The following is a 19,304-nucleotide window of genomic DNA, read 5'->3' as shown; positions in this document are numbered from 1 at the left end:
GAGCTGGTCACAGCAGGGACAGTAGATGGCTTTAAAAAAGGGTTAGATAATTTCCTAGAACAAAAAAATATTAGCTCCTATGTGTAGAAATTTTTCCTTCCCTTTTCCCTTCCCTTGGTTGAACTTGATGGACATGTGTCTTTTTTCAGCCGTACTAACTATGTAACTATGTAACTATGTAACTATACACCCAGGATATATCATCAATAAGTTCTAACATTTGTGAATTAACCAATAAGAAATAGACACAAGTGGCTATTCATTGGCTCAAAAGTCATCACCAAATGGTGTTGTTTTTGCTTGGCCTCTGGGGGAAATTTTTGTGTCAGAGCCTGTGCCTATCAGAGGATCCCCTGGTACTCTGGTGGGCCAATCCAACCCTGCCTATTTACTCTGCCTATAAAGGGCCTCTCACACCTGATGTCACTCGGCCGGTGCAGCGAGCGCCGATCAACGAGACATTGTTGATCGGCGCTCGTTTGCTCCTGTCACACGGAGCTATGGATGGGGACGAGCGGTCGTTACTCCAATGGCTCATCCCCATACATTATTATCATGTCGGCAGCGCATCTCCCTGTTTATACAGGAGATGTGCTGCCGACAACGATAATATTTTACTTTTTTAAAACGATATGATCAGCAGACGATCGAGCGTTTGCTCGTTCATCTGCTAATCTCTGCCCTGTTTATACAGGGTAATTATCTGCAATGAGCGTTCTATGAACACTTGTCTGCCCGATAATCGCCCAGTGTAAAACCCCCTTTACTCTGTAATATGGAAATGTAGGGACTGTGTGCGGCCATACTGGACTAACCTAATCATCTTTGAACAATAGCTATTAAAACTAGGTCAAGCCGATGGACAGTTGAATTCACACTTTTATAAGAAAGAATCCCTAGATGAGCTCCACCTAGTGTAAAATCCAACCCTTCACAATCACACTCATTATTTTATTTAAAATCATACTTTATTTTTGTCGAGTTAGGAGCTTTTTCAAGTTCTGTGTAAAGGAACGTATGCCGTAAGCGTGTTTTTTTCTGTAGAAGAAATGGACGGGAAGTTGAGGGAATCTAGGAATGTTTGAGTCAAGTTGGTTTTACAGGTGTAAACAAAGTTAGGGCTGCCTCGCTGTGATAGAAGTCTCCAAATTGTGCAGCTATAAGTAGCGTGGAGTAATTTCCCATCCTTTGATCTGGTGGAGTGAATATAAGAGGAAGATTTCTGTTTCTTAAACAATGATAGCATAAACTTTGTGGTCTTGTCTCCATGTGCATAGTATTTGTATTAAGAATAAAGATATAATTTGGCAGATCGAGGATTTAACAAATCTTTTAGTTCGGATCGAAGGAGATCTAAACGATGTTTATGGTCTGATGATAAAAAATGTTATGTGAATTTTCGAGTGTAGTAATTTTTTGCTGAAGCTCCAATAATTTTGCTACTTTCGTTTTTTTTATATATATGAGGCTAATGATATCAGCCTACCTTTTATGAATGACTTTTGTGCTTCCCATATTATTCCCGAAGAAGTTTTGCTTTTACATTTTTCTGAAAGAACTCTGTGAGATCCTTTTGGAGTTGTGTTTTGTACAATGTTGGGCCACATAAGGTTTGAATCAATCTCCAGGTTAGTGATTTCTTGGGTATATTGGGCGTAATAAAGGTCAATTGTTCTGGTGCATGATCTTATAAAAGTATATTACCATATTTGGTAGATTCACAAATTTTCAATGATATCTCCGCCATGGGAAATTTGTTATACAAGGTCACCAATATTATATCATAGATATACAGACACCTGAATTGCTTGCATCATCAGAGATAAAAGTTTATTGGAAACAGTTAAATGAATACAGAGATAAAATATAATTTAAGAATGAGAATACAGTCGAAGAGCCATCATTATTTGCGAAATAAATGCCCAACAGAGTCCATGAATAAGACCATTCGAGATCTCTTGGATCTGTGGGATCACAAAGAATGGTTTTTCAATAGTGGGTTATATTACATTTTCTCAGGGGAAGGATAGTATCTGCTGAGTTTTTTGTTAATAATGGACACATGCGAAAACATTTATGTTGTATTAAGGGTAGTTCCATTTTTTTGTTGTTGGATACATATATGTATGACTTTAGAAATCACCGTTACTGGTATGATACAACCCAGACAGTTAAGACCCAGGGTGAGTGTTAAAGTTTCTTATATGGGACAATCTAAAACTTCCACTCAATATCTCAACATCCCGGCTCAAGAAGGGTGTTCTATGAAAGGAGTCACATCTATCATAATCCTTCTCCTATTTTGAAACCAGTAGAAGACATCTTTAGGAATCAATAGCATATCGCCAAATGTTTTCCCCACAAACCATTAAATCAAAAATCACTTGCTTAAAACCTCCAATAACAAATACAAAGATTAAGAGTAAAAAGAAGAAAAATATAGAATTATATTTCTTTAGTTTGTTTTTTTCATGTTTCATAATTGGTCCTCACATTTCTCCAGTGTGATTCTGATAAAATTAGCATTTGGGGTCATGGCCATGCTCGGGGGCGTGATGGACAATTTTGTGGTGAGATCCTGAAAATAAAAAAATACATAAATGTAGGATTCATTCTATAAACCTGAAAGGCAATTTGTGTTTTCTGATATCTATATCCTAAGGATAGGCCATCAATATAAAATGGCCAGAGATTCCCTTTAATTCTTCACACTCTTCTTTGCTAATTTTGTAGAGCCTGTGACTGGAGGTACCTGCAGGGCTTCTTTCTAAATAAGGGATTCACGTAAGCTTGACTGGGCCAACTCTTTCCAGTTGCCCCATAGCAGCCATATGGGCTACCTTTATGGTATAGAGCCTTGTTTATACGATTGTCAGTTTAGATCCACATGTTATCACGTAAAGCCTTAGTGCAGTGACAAAACAATTTTTGACTTAATGTAACAGATACAACATGCCATGGAACAAGATTGCAGCTGTTTTCCTGTTTGGCGCCCCCTTCTGCTTCAAATCATGCCCTATTGTCTGCATCTGTCAATCAAGTGACATCATTTCCAGTCCCAGTGACGATGGAGTCCCATCTCCTAGCTGTCATTGGTTACAGACAAGAATTAAGATAGGAGCCTATGAGAGACCAGGGCAGGGGGGCTCCACTCATAAAGCTAGAAGCATTAAAATTGGTTTTCCCAGAATCCTAAATTATCACCTATCCACGGGAAAGATGATCACTGGGGGCCCCACGGATCGTGAGAACAGGAAACCCGAACGCACAGAACCTCCTACCCCCGCAGTGAGGAGAAGCTTGAATGGAGGGGCAGTCAAGCATGCGCCTGCCACTCCATTCACTGTCTATGGTGAATGACAGAAATAGTCGAGCGCCATACTCAGCTATTTCCATAATTCCCATAGATGTTGAATGAAGCGGTAATGCACATACTCGACCGCTGCTCCATTCAATATCTTCCTCACTTCGGTCGATCAGTGAGGAGGAACCTTTTCACGATCGTTGAGGGTCCCAGCAGATAGGTGATAATTTATGATTCTGGGAAAACCCTTTAAAAAAAGATGACTACTGGTACTTCTCAGTGTTACAATCATCTATCAGCTCATTAACTCACCATGTTTTCCACTAGACATGTGATGTTCGGAAACACTGTAAAGTAAATCAGAGCATGAATCCAGTTATTAAAAAGAAAACTGATAAGTTCTTCCTACTATCAAATCAACTATATAAATGATAACATCCCTTTACAAGATTTATATAATAATATAAACGGAATTTCTTATATTACTGAGCTAAAAAAAAATCTTTATTATAATAATGTACATACTTGATATCATGTCCATCGAGAAGGCGTTTGTAAGTTGCGATCTCCATCTCCAGGTGGGTCTTCTGGTCCATTAGAATCTTGTACTCGTGGTTCTGACGTTCTAGATCAGACCTGATTTGTCCCAACTGAGACTCCACGCTGTTGATCATTGCTTGTAACTGGCCAATTTGGGAGCCATAAGTAGCTTGAGTCTCTGCTAGAGTGCATTCCAGGGCTGATGTCTAAAAAAGATGGTACAAAAAATATTAACGAAGAATTGCAAATATATCCATGTTTTTTTGGTTGTGGGATCAAGAGATGAAACTGGTTTGTCATTGAAGAGCTTTCGTTTATTACGCAGAGCACAATATAGAAACTTTCCATTGAAGGAAATCCGAATTTTATTCTTACCATGCTCAGTTGACTCTGAAGTTCAATCTCCAGGGTTTGGATGCTGCGGTTCAGCTCAATAACCTCGGTTTGAACAGATTGAAGTTGTTCGGATCCTGAAGCTACCTGACGGTTCAGCTCATCGCTCTGTCAGTACGACAAACAATATAAAATCAATATATTATACACAATTATATTTCTGTATGTGGCTTGGTGCATTAAAATTATAGTAGAGTGTTTGGTTTACTGTATACAGTCATACATTTTAGACTTTGAGGGCCTTTTTTTTGTGTCAATGGAGACCATGGTGGTCATTGGATACATGATGATGAGAAATTAACATATATGTTCTGTAAATTCACAAGTTATTACTTGTTACCAATGTCTGACTATAGATAGTATTCATATATGAATCTCCTAGTGGTTGGCATGTGGCTTGACAATTTTGAGTGATGGCATTGTCTAGACTCATACTTAATATCTCTGGTTTGATACGTCAGAAGAATTTTTTAATGCCATTAGAGGAATTTTATTGTATCATTAGAAGTCTTTAAAGTTTTTTTCCAGCTTGGACAACCCCTTTTAATTTGTAGGTTCCCCAGTGTAAGGCCGATCATGGGAAGTCCCGCTGTTGAGAATGCCCAAGATCACGTTATCAACCAGGGAACTGCAAGGTAAATGTTCTTCTTCCCTAAAAAACAAGGCATTAAAGATCCTCTGATCAGTCAATATTGCCCAGACCACCCCTTTAAATATGATAATTAATTTACCCTTTGCCTGAACATGTTCTCTGCATCTCTCAGGTTTCTATCCATCAGATTCTCATATTCATCTCGGATTTCAGAGAGGGCCTTGTTCAGGTCGATAGATGGAGCAGCATTCATTTCGACATTAATTCTGGCTCCAAGTTGAGCACGAAGACAGTTTACTTCCTAAGGTTCAAGATAATTATACACAATTATAATAGTCCATTTAGTCCGTCAACAAATGACTGACTCCATTTTTCTTTCCAATTTTAATGAACTTTGCCTAGATTCAATATGTCTGTAGTACCTCTTCATGATTTCTTTTCATCTCCTGTAATTCTTCTTGGAGGTTTTGAACTTGCATCTGAAGAGCACAAATTTCTTGGTTAAGTCCTTCTAGGACCCTACGCAGGGCATTCACATCCGCTTCAGCGTTATTACGCATGCTGAGCTCCATCTCATACCTGGAGAGTACACGGCAGTCATATTTACGGCAAATAACAGAACTAGGCAAGGAAAATGTTCATTGTAAAAAAGTCTTCAACATGCATATACATTTTAAAGGAACACTCAGGGCAAAACCAGTAAACTGTATAATGATCACTGTTACAGGACCTGAGGGGCAGGTGCATGACACATGGCTTCTCTTTTTGATCTTCTTTGAATCCATGTGTCATGCACCATCCCTCAGGACCTGCACTAGGCATAATATAATGTATTTGTGTTATAGTGATCCAAAGGATAATTTTAAAAATCCCATAATGATCCTATGTCAATATAACTTTAAATTCGATAGGGGGGTCCTTATATTTGTACATGCTTTATTTCATTTAGTTGATACCATTTGTTTGTAAAGATGCCTCAGATATAGTATATCTATATTTTATACTCATCATATAAAACACCTGTATTATGTGAACCGTGGCATCGCAGGTGATCGCTGAAGGTCCAGCCCCCAAGACCATGGCAAACATCTGATTTTACGTGGGGAAGCCGTTCCAAGCCAGACATTTAGATGAATGGTCGTCCATGTATTGCATGGATGGCCAAGTCCAGTAGAACAAGAGCTACTGTTTCTATCACTCTCATAGAGGGGGCTCAGTGCCCAGGACATCCATAATAGACATCCAAATAGGGCAAAGGTTGTCTCTTTTGGACTTTAAAACTTCTATGTTTTTACATACACTTAATATACATTACTAATCTTTATATACGGAAAGGTATAGTATTAAGGGCATATACTTGTCACGGAAGTCATCAGCAGCCAATCGAGCATTGTCAATCTGGAGAATGATCCTTGCATTTTCTAAGGTAGCTCCTGCAATCTGTAATATACATTAAAAAGATTAGTTTAACCTCGGAGTCGGCATATTGAGAATGTAATTTTATAATGGCAAATTTATCGATTTAAGTAGCATAGAAAATTATTTTATAAAATATCTGTTCTTTTACCTGGTTCTGGAGTCCTGAGATCATCTTGAAGTACTGGCTAGAGTCAGGCAGTGAGCTTGGGGCATTATTGGCATACCACTCACAGATCTTGCGCTCCAGTTGGGCATTCTCTTGTTCAAGAGCACTCACTTTGTCCAAGTAGGATGATAAGCGTTCGTTCAATATCTGCATGGTTTGTTTTTCATTAATACTGAGTAGACCATCACTCTTCCAACCACCATGGCCTCCAGAGCTGCTTATCTGTTTATAATGGCCATGGCCTCCATAATGGCTGTTAGATGGGTGCTTGGAAAATGAACCTGCTTTACAGCTTGATCCACTATGGTGACTTACAGATTTGAGATGGCTTCCATGATGGGATGTATTTGAACCACCACGATGAATATTATGTGAGCCTCCATGATGTGACACATGGGAGCCTCCATTATTTGACATATGAGAGCTTCCATGATGCATTTTATGGGAGCCTCCTAGATGGGAAATATGAGTTGATGTGTGAGAAGATTTATGGAATCCTCCATGATGAGCTAAATTGGATCCTCCCATGTGGTGGGACAAATGAGAGCTGCCATGATGGGATCCCCCTGAGTGGTGGGATAAATGATGGCTTGCATGAGGGGATCCTCCTGAGTGGTGGGATAAATGAGGGCTTCCATGATGGGATCCTCCTGCGTGGTGGGATAAATGAGGGCTTCCATGATGGGATACTCCTGCGTGGTGGGACAGATGAGAGCTTCCATGATGGAGCAAATGGGATCCTCCATGCTGGGAGAAATGGGAACTTCCTAGATGGGATGAATGGGTCCCACCATGATGAGATAGATGTGATCCTCCATGATGGGATAGATGTGATCCTCCATGATGGAATCCGCCTTGAGGAGTTGTAGAAACATGACTGAACATTTTGGCGGAATGGCCTCCTGTGTGGCAACCTCCTTTATGGCCTCCAAATGTAGAATAACCGTGGTTGATGGTGTGCCTCATGTTGATGGACGGAAGAAGCGGAATGGGAAAAGAAGCACAACTTACAAGATTTTAGTCTGAAGTATGATACTGCCGTTGTATTTATATATTGTGTAGGAGGCGTTGTAGAAATCTGTATAACTTTATGTGCTTTTTGGTGTCTTATTAGTGTTCAGCTTTATTAACTATTAACTCTTGGGTTGATCAGCTGGCGCTTGTGTTTTTTTAGAGTGTTTATTACATAGAGTGTAGGTGGAGGGTTTCCTGAATTTTTCATATGATGCTTTACATCAGACATTTCCACACCCTAACAAATTACATAAACTCCTTCTTTATTTCGAGATGAAAGTATTGGTACTAATTCTGAGTAGTGGCAACATCTGAGCAGAACATTTATAGGCAATGCATTACATGACTTTTTATGAGCCATGAGTAAAGCAATACTCTAATGATGACGCAGGTAAGAGAAGAAATACAATGGATAATTTACATATCTATCTATTATTCAATTTATATTTTATATTAAGATTATCAATAATTCCTAATAAACTTCTATTATCAAGAGTGGACCTCCAATAGAGAAAGCATATACAGCTACGATGTGGCCCTAGGAGAGAGAGTGCTCAGCCATGGTTGGTCCCATTCCATTTTGCTACTGAGTGTCAAGAACCTGTGCAGACCTTCCCTTTCCAAAAACACTGAATGGTTTGCAAACAAGTGGGGCATAGCTCCAAGGTTCATAGAAGGGGTACAGAGGGGAACACAAACAATTGGTCATTCTGTCATAGGTGGCAAACCCAGCACCATGACCATTTTGATCTATGTACCCCACTCTAGCTCTTTATATCCAGAGGTTTTCCCAATATATGCAGTAGCAATTTCTAATGTAATAAAGGGGAAATCAAATTCCCAGTGCCAGCTCTCTCAATGCCCTTAGAAGAATATAGGCGCTACCTGTGTAGTATGCATTCTGGCTATGAAAAAAGCAGATGGGCACAATGTGCAGATGACCATGATGATGCTATCTACAGCTTCTCTATAAACAGTACCTGAAATGTAATAACAGCATCAGATGAAGGGAATTCAAATTCCTTGTAGCTGCTCTTAGGGTCAAATGCAGGAGTTTTAAAGGGGGGTTTGCAAATGCATGCTTTTCAAACCAAATTATTTTCACCATGCTACCGCTGCCCTCTGATTTTTACGCTACAAGTATTGGTCTGTACTTATCCACAAGCCTAGACCTTTACATTACAAGTTCTAATAAAAAAAAAAAGGGCTAGGTAAGTGGATATGGGATAGCCACTACTGGTAGCGTAAAAACCAGCATAGATAGTGCCACACTCAGTGCCCCTTGTTGATAATGCCAAATACTACTCCCTGTAGATAGTGCCACTGTGTCCCCTATAGATAGTGCCACACACTGCTCCCTGTAGATAATGCCACAGTGTCCATATAGATAGTACCACACACAGTGCCCATGTAGGTAGTACCACAGACATTGTCCATATAGATAGTGTCACAGTGCCCCCAGTACATAGTGCCACACACTGCCCATGTAGATAGTGCCACACACAGTGCCCATGTTGGTAGTGCCACTTACATTGCTAATGTAGGTAGTGCCACATTGCCCATGTAGGTAGTGCCACTCGCATTGCTTATGTACGCAGTGCCAAAGTGGCCATGCAGACAGTGCCATATGTATGTATGTATATGTGTGTGTGTGTGTGTGTGTGTGTGCCTCTGCCGTGTGTTTATATGTGCCTGTGTCGGTATAGTTATCAGAGTGTGTTGTCTGTGGTGTTACATAGGACTGCAGGCAACATCTACTACATTATCTATAGTCAGAGAGTTATCACTGTGCATTATCTGATGTGTTACATAGGACTGCAGGTAACATCTACTGCAATATCTGCACTGTATATATAGGTGCCTGTGTGGGTATTATATATGGGTTTGTATGTAAATGTGTCTTTGTGCTTGTATATATGTGCCTGTGTGTCTATATATGTGCCTTTTATGTATTTGTATATGTTTCTGTCTGTGTATTTATGTGTGTTTCTATGTGTCCATTTGTCTATATAGTTACCTTTATGTGTTTATATATTCCAGAATGTGTGTATATATAATTGCCTGTTTGTCTAAATATGTGCCTTTATGTATGTACAGTACATATGTTCCAGTATGTGGATGTCTATATATGTGGTTAATTTTCGGTTTGTGGAAGACCGCAGTCGAGAGTCCCGCACAGGGCGCCATCCAACCTAAATCCAGCCCTGGGTCCATTACCTTTACAACTGGGTGGTGAAATCCTGTGCAGGACTTCCCTCTCCAGAGGAACTGCATTGTTAGCAAGCAAATGTGTAAATTGACCCAAGAATCATTAAAAGGGAATGATGAGGGAAACAAACACCAGAACCTTCTGTCCTGGGTGCCAAAAGTTTGATCATTGCTATGGGGGCCTCTTCACTTCTATGTACGCCACTGTTTCCGCATGAGATCAGAGACATATGGAAATACAGTAGGACCCAATGGAAGTCTATGGATGCAGGAAATATGGCCATGTGCTTGAGGCATTATTCTGCCAAGCCAAGTATTTTATTAGGACTAAAAACGTGCAAAAATTAGAATGGACATTTTGTTTAATTTAGAACTAAAATATTTTTTTATGAATTTATCAAATAATTTGTATAGGAAACATCCGGAGGTTTTTTCAGAAGCTTTGCCGTGCGCATCAATTACAGTTTGCCTTGTTGTTGTGTCTAATTTCCAGTTGCACAATTCTGAGTCTTTTCATTCTGGAAGTCACTGGTGCTCGGAGATCACAGACTTTACCATTTCGATCTTCTCACGTGTATCTATGACATAGATGAACATCACTTTAAGGCTATGTTCACACGCAAAATCAAAAACTGCTGAAAATGATGGAGCTGTTTTCAAGGGAAAACAGCCTCTGATTTCCAGCTGTTTTTGTAGCCAAAAACGTTTTTTTGAGCCGCTTCTTGGAGCCGTTTTTGGAACTGATTTTCCATTGACACAATGAAAAACAGCCCTAAAACGACTCAAGAAGTGACATGCTCCTTCTTTTTCCGCACTATTTTTTAAAACAGCGGCGTAAAAAAAAATGCCACGTCTGAACTAAACGTCGTTTTTCCCATTGAATGGGCAGATGTATCTAGGCATTTAGCCTGCGTTTTTCGAGGCATTTACTCCCCGAAATACGCCTGGAAAATCTGCGTGCCAACATACATTAACTGGACAGCTCTTGGGGGAACCAAATTTTTAACAGGACCTGTCAGTTCTCCTGAAATGTCTCTTTTAGTAAATTATTGCATTCTCCATGAAAGAACAATTCTGGAGTATCAACTCTACGTTGTGCCGTTCCTCTGTTAATCCTCCTGTAAATGTTTGAATAAACCAATAACTTGGCGTTACCATTCCCCTTGTCATCAGGGTGTGTCTCTACAGTCTGACTGAAACCTGACTGTTCATATATTTCTGCTGTTCAATTTTTCTAAAGTCCTTTACACTAATATTACTTTATGGGGATTCATGTATTTATCAGCAAGATACATGATTATCAAAAATCGACAGCCATTTTCCAGGTGAATGGGTCAATGGTTTAGCAGAAGAAAGTGTTGTACCTCAAGCAAAAGTCATAAGGACAATGCATAAAAAACATAAGGACTGTTATATCCACAGAATGACCTGCTGCGGGGACATGGCAGGGTGGTAATTGGAAATACAGACTGGAAAAGTGTCCCAGGACCACAGACCCACTGAACTAAGACAAGATGTCAAAGTCAAAGAGCTCCTAGACTGTGCGAATTGTGGTGCGATGTCGGCCAATGAACGGCAAGGCAACAGCATCTGGGTTCGATAAAGTCGTAGATCTGGACGTAAAGCTCAGGCAAGCGTCAGTAAGAATTCAGTTATATCCACAGTTATAATTATCATTTTATTGCTTTATTAATTCACACTGATAAGGTAACAAGAGCATTCACTTATACACACAAAAACGCTCATATAGCAATTGCAGTAAAGGGCTAGGTGCTATGTAGGTAAAGCATCCTCCCTAAATACAAGAAACAGGCAACTCCTATGGATTCATATATAAACAGGAGGAGAACAAGGAGCTAAATAGCCAAATGTAGTAAGATTAAATACCTTTATTGACACATAAATACACATAAAATGTTAAAAGTTACAAAAGGACAAAAAGACTCTGTAGTTCCAATACAGCACGAACAAGAGAGGCTCCCAAAAATAATCCAGGGCAAAGTTATGAACAATCCAAGTATAGAGTACAAAATTTGGGCACGATACCAGGTGATACGAGTGAATAGTTATACCCTGATACAATGCAACCTTCGTATACAATAAGCAAGGTAAGAAATAAAGATGTCACCGGTACTAACAGGTCCACAGACTGAACAGTCAGCCCCCACCCCTCTATACAGAGATCGTCTTACCTATGGTGCATGGACCGGGAGAATCAGTCAGGCGTGCTGTTGAACCCCAACGCGCGTTTCGTGCTATGCTTCCTCAAGGGGTGTTATCGTGTCTAAAAAAGGGACAGCCTTATATGTGGTGAGCCACAGGTGTACTCACTCGTTTTTTTCCATTCCAAGAGACAGCGGCGTGCGTCCCCTGCCGAAAACCGGATGTGAGGCATGCCCCACTTCCAGCCCCCGGCGCCATAGCGCACTTCCGGAATCCCCGACGCGTACAGGGTATGTGTATGTGTAACAAGCCATCCTATATATAAAGAATAAATAAAGAATGGAGATGTGTTGTCAAGCTAAATAAACGAAAAAATTTATATAATGCCCTAAATAGTGGCACTACGTGTAAGTGTCGTGAAAGTTATTGATGTGAAAACCAACGGTCTCTGTGTCCTCAAGTGGAAATTTTTACAAAAGTAGTTATGAATGAATTTAAACAACTATCCACAACCAGAGGAGCGGATAATCTCACTATTACCCAGAGGAAAGCATTGAGTGATTTGCAATCATTGGATGATGTTGTAATAAAACCAGCAGACAAAGGGGGGAACATCGTGGTCTGGCCGGCACTCAAATACGAAAAAGAAGCTTTTAAACAACTACGCGACAAACAGACTTATGTTAAACTGACACATAGCCCTCTGTCTGCTTTTTCCTCAGAATTAGCCAAGATTCTTGACAAAGCCCTGGATAAGGGAATTATCCCAAAGAAAATATATGAGGGTCTTGTCATTGAGGAGCCAAAGATTCCCACACTCTATCTTCTACCCAAGGTGCATAAGAATCCTTTGGACCCCCCAGGATGTCCGATCGTGTCAGGTATGGGTGGTCTCTGTGACCCAATTTGCAAATTTGTTGATTATTATCTCAAACCCTTGGTCACCGAGCTACCTTCATACGTGAAGGACACGACTGAGGTCCTGGGTAGGTTATATGGAATTCAAATAGAGTCAGACATTCTGTTGGTTACGGCTGACGTAGAGTCTCTGTACACATGCATACGGCATTGTGATGGTTTGGAGGCGGTCCGCTTCTTCCTGGGGATGAGCAACCGGGATGGTGATATGTCAAATTTCATCTTGGAACTTCTCCAGTACATTCTGACCCATAACTTCTTTGTATTTAAGGACCACTACTATCTACAGACCAGAGGCACTGCGATGGGGGCGGCCTGTGCGCCATCCTATGCGAACCTGTTTCTTGGCCTTAGGGAGAGGCAGGTTTTCCATGGGGATGGCGCCCGGGCCGCTGAACATGTACTGTGCTGGTTTCGATACATTGATGATATCCTTTTCATCTGGCAGGGGTCAGAGCGTAGCTTGGCGGAATTCATGCAGCAGTTGAATCTAAACCCTCATAACATCAAATTAACCTATAAGTCTCATAGACAACAGATAGATTTCCCGGATATAGGGATTTTCGCTGATTGTGATGGTTTCCTCCAGACTGATGTCTTTCGGAAATCCACATCAGTAAATTCGCTGCTGCATGCTACGTCTTTCGACACACGGTCAACCGTAAAAGCCATCCCGGTTGGGCAGTTCATCAGGCTGAAGCGGATTTGCTCTACCAACAAACTTTTTGAACAGCAGTCAGACGATCTCAAAGCCAGATTTGAGGATAGAGGGTATAGCACACGCCTTATAAAATCAGGTTATAATCGGGCTAGAAAAACACCACGACGTGACCTATTGCGAACGAAAACATCTTCAATCGTAGATAACAATGTTCGTTTCATCGCTACGTATAATAGCCAATGGGATAAAATGAGGTCGATTCTTGGGCAACATTGGCCCATTTTGAGATCGGAACCCGCCCTAGCACAATGCTTACCCTCAAAACCGATGATGACAGCTAAGAGGAGTAAAAACCTCAAGGATCTTCTTACTAAAAGCCACTATGTACCGAAACACGTCAATCCTTTCAGTTCTCGCGAACCTAAAATTGGATGTTATCCATGTGGTGACTGTAGTGCATGCCCTAATATTGGCAGAGCCCTCGATTTTGCGACTGCAGACGGAATGAGAACATTCAAAATTAGAGATTACATCTCTTGTAGTACTACACATGTAGTCTACTATGCACTCTGTGGGTGTCCCAAAATCTATATAGGTCTAACGTCTAGACAGTTGCGGATACGTATCAGAGAACATGTACGTGATATCATTGGAGCTAAGGCAATAAGTGACTATAGACAACTTAAAACACTGCCTAGACATTTCAAACAACACCACGGCTGTAATCCTAAGTCCCTCATGATTCGCGGAATTGACCGCATACACTGTGGCATCAGAGGGGGTGATCTGAGGAAGGTATTGGCTCAAAAAGAGTGTATGTGGATCGTCAAATTGGGAACCATGATCCCTGGTGGGCTTAATGAACAACTTAACTTTGCCCCTTTTCTATAAATCTCCTTACCACCATTTGCTTTTAATGTAACTTTTTTAACATTTGTGTCTTAATTTTGCTACATAGGCATTTGACGTACTAACAAGAATTTGAAACTCACTAATGGACTCTACTATCAAGAATAAGGAAGAAGACACCATACAACATATATATATATATATATATATATCAGGGGCGGACATACCGCATGTGCAGCCGGTGCAGCTGCACAAGGGCCCCGCGTGGGAAGGGGGCCCGTTCAGTGGCGTAACTACCACAGTAGCAGCCGTAGCAGCTGCTACGGGGCCCGCGGCATGGGGGGGCCCGTGTCGCCCTGACAGGCACATTACATTTTATGTACCAGGCCTGGCGGCACGGGCCCCCTCATGCCTAGTAGCATCACAACACTAGGCATGAGGGGAGGGAGGGGGCGGGGGCCCGGTGATAGCCGCCACACTGCACTACCAATCGGGAGGGAGGGGGCGGGTGCCCGGGCCCGGTGATAGCCGCTACACTGCACTGCCAATCTGGCACAGATGAATAGGACAGGACGGCGATGCTGGTGGTAGGAGGAGCGCTCAGGCAGGGGAGAGGACAGGGGGCGGTGCGACGTAAGACTTCGGGCGGCTGGACAGTACAGTCAGGACTGCCGGAGAACTCATAGGATGAGCGGAGGACAGACACAGGACGAGTGGAGGACGTGCAGACTGCAGAGGACAGGTAGATGAAGTTAAAAAGTTCATGTCAGAAGGGAGAAGTTTTTATGTAGAAAAATCTGCCTCATAATTCCTTCCGGAATTTTGAGGCATATTTTGACCTGCCGGTAGAACACTTCCCGCGTTTTTCATTGCGTTTTTTTGTGGCGTTCTTCGGCCATCGGGCCGTGGGCAGGGAAACGCAGCAAAAAACGCATTTTCTGCCTGCCATTGTTGTCAATGGGAAGTCAGAGACAGAAACGCCCGAAGAAAGGGCATTGCGCTTCTTTTTCCCGCATGCGGTTTTTACTGCTCGCAGGAAAAATTTCATGGATTTCAATGGGAGGCACTTTCTGACGTTTTTCGCGAAAAAAACCTCAGTGTGAACTCCCCCTAACACAGGGGCGTAACTACTGCTATAGCAGCCGTAGCGGCTGCTACGGGGCCGCGGCATGAGGGGGCCCGCGTCACCTGCCGGCACGGGCCCCCACCTTGGCCGGAATCTCCGCTAGCTGCCGCTATGGCTGCTACAGCGCGATGCCACGGAACACTACGGCAGAGCAGGGAGTATCTCCCCGCTCTGCCATTAAACATAAGACATGTATCCCCTATCCACAGGATAGGGGATACGTGTGTGATCGCTGGCATTGATAGGGAGAACGGGGGACCGAAAGTCCCCTGAAGTTCTCCATCACAAACCTCGGACTTCCGGGGTCTGTGTCGGCAGCTCCGTAGAAATGAATGGAGCGCCGGTCACACTTGAGCTGCGCAGACACCGGAAGTCAGAGGTGAGTGATGGAGAACTTCGGGGGACTTTCGGTCCCCCGCTCTCCCTATCAATGCCAGCGATCACACATGTATCCCCTATCCTGTGGATAGGGGATACATGTCTTTTGTCTTTTCACACTGTAGGTCGCATTTTTTTGAGTGATTGGGGGTGTATGGCGTTCCCTACAGGGGGGGGGCTGTATAGCGTTCCCTACAGGGGGGGGCTGTAAGGCGTTCCCTACAGGGGGGGCTGTATAGCGTTCCCTACAGGGGGGGCTGTATAGCGTTCCCTACAGGGGGGTCTGTATGGCGTTCCCTAAAGGGGGGTCTGTATGGCGTTCCCTACAGGGGGGGGCTGTATGACTTTCCCTACAGACCCCCCCTGTAGGGAACGCCATACAGAACCCCTGTAGATAACGCCATACAGACCCCACTGTAGATAACGCCATAAAGTCCCCCCTGTAGATAACACCATACAGCCCCCTGTAGATAACGCCATACAGCCCCCCTGTAGATAACGCCATACAGCCCCCTCTGTAGATAGCGCCATACAGTCCCCCCTGTAGATAGCGCCATACAGTCCCCCCTGTAGATAGCGCCATACAGTCCCCCCTGTAGATAGCGCCATACAGTCCCCCCTGTAGATAGCGCCATACAGTCCCCCCTGTAGATAGCGCCATACAGACCCCCCTGTAGATAGCGCCATACAGACCCCTCTGTAGATAGCGCCATACAGTCCCCCCTGTAGATAACGCCATACAGCCCCCTCTGTTGATAGCGCCATACAGTCCCCCCTGTAGATAACGCCATACAGCCCCCTCTGTAGATATCTTGAGATTCAGTCCTGCTTGATAGGTAACAGTGCAGTAAGCTAAGCATGATAAGATCATCTAAATTATTGCATCTCAGTTGCATGAGTGCTTTGTGTTATATTCAATGATTCAATTTAACCTAAGTCTCTAAATGTGGGCAAAGAAAATAAAAAAACTATACTCACCTCCTCCCTCGCCTCCGTTCACCCGCCGCAGCCCCCATCCTCCTGTCTCGGTCTGTGTTACAAGTGTACAAGGCTGCACTGGTGACGCGCTGCCGATGGCACGTGACCGCTGCTGCCAATAACTCCTCATTGGTGTGCTGCTGAGGACAGTAGTTCCACAGCAAATCGCTGTTGAGGGCATTGATTGGCTGCAGCGGTCATGTGCCATCGACCGCGCGTCACCACAGCAGCTTTGTAAACACAGAAAGGGATAGGGGCTGCGGAGGGGGAACGGAGGCGCCGGAGGAGGTGAGTATAGGTTTTTCATTTTCTTTGCCCACATTTAGGGACTTAGTTTAGATAAGAATTTAACCCGGAAAAAAATGTGTTACTTGTGTTCTAAACTGGTAATAAAATGTACAATATAAATCTTCCTTCATAATTTTTATTAGTAAGGTTTATTTTTATATGCATATATATGTTTAGGTAACTTTGTCGGTATTGGGGGGGGGGCGGGGGGGCCCTGGCACATTATCTGCACAGGGGCCTTTTGCAGTCTGTGTCCGCCACTGATATATATTATTTCTCTGTGTATCTTCTATTTATATACTGACCACAATATATGTGTGTAAGGGAGTAACAGTCTTTTTCTTTGCTGTTCTTCCTTATTTTTAGCATTAATTTTTAATGAACAATGTCATTGTGTTTATTGTTACATCTGGCTAATAATTTGTTTCATGTCACCTTGATAATTAATTTTGTATACATATGTTTTGATTATAATACCATATTTTTTGTACCATATATATAGCATCAACGTATGTGATTTTATCAATGCACCTTTTTTACCCATGTTATTTTTATCACTTAGTTTATGGGAGACTTTCTGTCTTCCTCGTATCTAAGGACACGGACTTAGTTTCTGTGCCCTTAGTCCTAATTCAATTCCGTTTCATCAGCACCGTTGGTTTTCACATCAATAACTTTCACGACACCTACACGTAGTGCCACTATTTAGGGCATTATATACATTTTTTTGTTTATTTTGCTTTTTTGGACAACACATCTTCATTCTTTATTTATTCTTTATATATAGGATGGCTTGTTACACATATCACTCACTTTTCTTTTCTTCTCTTCGGCAGTATTTTTCTTCCTTTTCTTTGTCCAATGAGGTGCGCGCCTTCCCTGTACGTCTCCGCTGTGTGGCTCGGCCTCATTCCTGCCCCTTTGGCGCACTGCGCATGCTCGGGATCCCTGTACGTATCGGGGATTCCGGACGTGCGCTATGGCGCCAGGGCCTGGAAGTGTGGCATGCCTCACATCCGGTTTTCGGCAGGGGACGCGCGCCGCTGTCTCTTGGAATGGAAAAAAACGATTGAGTACACCTGTGGCTCACCACATATAAGGCTGTCCCTTTTTTAGACACGATAACACCCCTTGAGGAATGCATACCGCGAAACGCGCGTTGGGGTTCAACAGCACGCCTGACTGATTCTCCCGGTCCATGCACCATGGGTAAGACGATCTCTGTATAGAGGGGTGGGGGCTGACTGTTCAGTCTGTGGACCTGTTAGTACCGGTGACTTATCTTTATTTCTTACCTTGCTTATTGTATACGAAGGTTGCATTGTATCAGGGTATAACTATTCACTCGTATCACCTGGTATCGTGCCCAAATTTTGTACTCTATACTTGGATTGTTCATGACTTTGCCCTGGATTATTTTTGGGAGCCTCTCTTGATCGTGCTGTATTGGAACTACAGAGTCTTTTTGTCCTTTTGTAACTTTTAACATTTTATGTGTATTTATGTGTCAATAAAGGTATTTAATCTTACTACATTTGGCTATTTAGCTCATTGTTCTCCTCCTGTTTATATAAGAGCATTCACTTAAAGTGGCTGAGCTGCAATACCACATACAGCCCATGAATAATAGTGGCGCTGTATCTCATGAAAAAAAAAAGTAGACCCTTTTTCCTAATCTCATGCAACCCTTTTAAGGAATATGAATATATGACTAATGACCACAGTTTGCATGAAACACACGAAAGATTTTATTAAGTAGAACAGAACAAAACAGTAAAAGATAAAAAGTTGAAAAAGGTGAACATACAGTCCAAATCCATCAAAAAGATCCTGTGCCTTAAATGTATCATTGAGTATACTGTTCACAATAAAGCAACGGAAACATAAATCATATATTACATTTTGTATTTGTTGAAATATCTTAATGAAATATTGAATCCTCCAGTGGGCCCAGGCTCTGATATAATAATGGGCCCTAAAGGTCCAGCAGATCATGACTCTATTTAGAGAAGACTTTGAAGCCAATCACTTGCCACTAGGATCTATTTCCCAATGGTTAATTCACAAATAATAATAAATGGAGGATGGGCCTTCAGGATTCGTTCCTTTGGTGGGCCCGAGGAGCCTATGACATTTCCTATGTATGTTAGGTAATTTTTGGATGAAAATTCTTTCAGGAGCTGGTCTGATTCATGTCATGAACATCTATATTCAACTTAGCTGGACTTGCTTGTTATTCCTTATGGAGAATAAAGAGATGAACAGCAAAAATGATGGTGATGTCATAATCTGAGGTTCTCCACAGGT

The 19,304-nt window shown here is 42.2% G+C and overlaps 1 protein-coding gene across 1 annotated transcript; it reads right to left on the bottom strand.

The window, feature by feature from the left end:
• Positions 1–2,324: 2,324 nt before the first annotated feature.
• On the bottom strand, positions 2,325–7,380 carry LOC142666284 (keratin, type I cytoskeletal 19-like). Its single transcript, XM_075846268.1, has 8 exons — positions 6,397–7,380; positions 6,187–6,269; positions 5,252–5,408; positions 4,969–5,130; positions 4,220–4,345; positions 3,826–4,050; positions 2,494–2,578; positions 2,325–2,395 (listed from the first exon to the last, which is right to left on the bottom strand). Exons 1-8 carry the CDS (start codon positions 7,378–7,380, stop codon positions 2,325–2,327), a joined length of 1,893 nt encoding a protein of 630 aa, XP_075702383.1.
• Positions 7,381–19,304: the final 11,924 nt, after the last annotated feature.

The sequence above is a fragment of the Rhinoderma darwinii genome, chromosome 13 (genome assembly GCF_050947455.1).
Source record: "Rhinoderma darwinii isolate aRhiDar2 chromosome 13, aRhiDar2.hap1, whole genome shotgun sequence".
NCBI classification, from domain to species: domain Eukaryota; kingdom Metazoa; phylum Chordata; class Amphibia; order Anura; family Rhinodermatidae; genus Rhinoderma; species Rhinoderma darwinii.
Note: the sequence above shows the minus strand (reverse complement) of the source record. Positions and strands in the feature narration are given on the sequence as shown.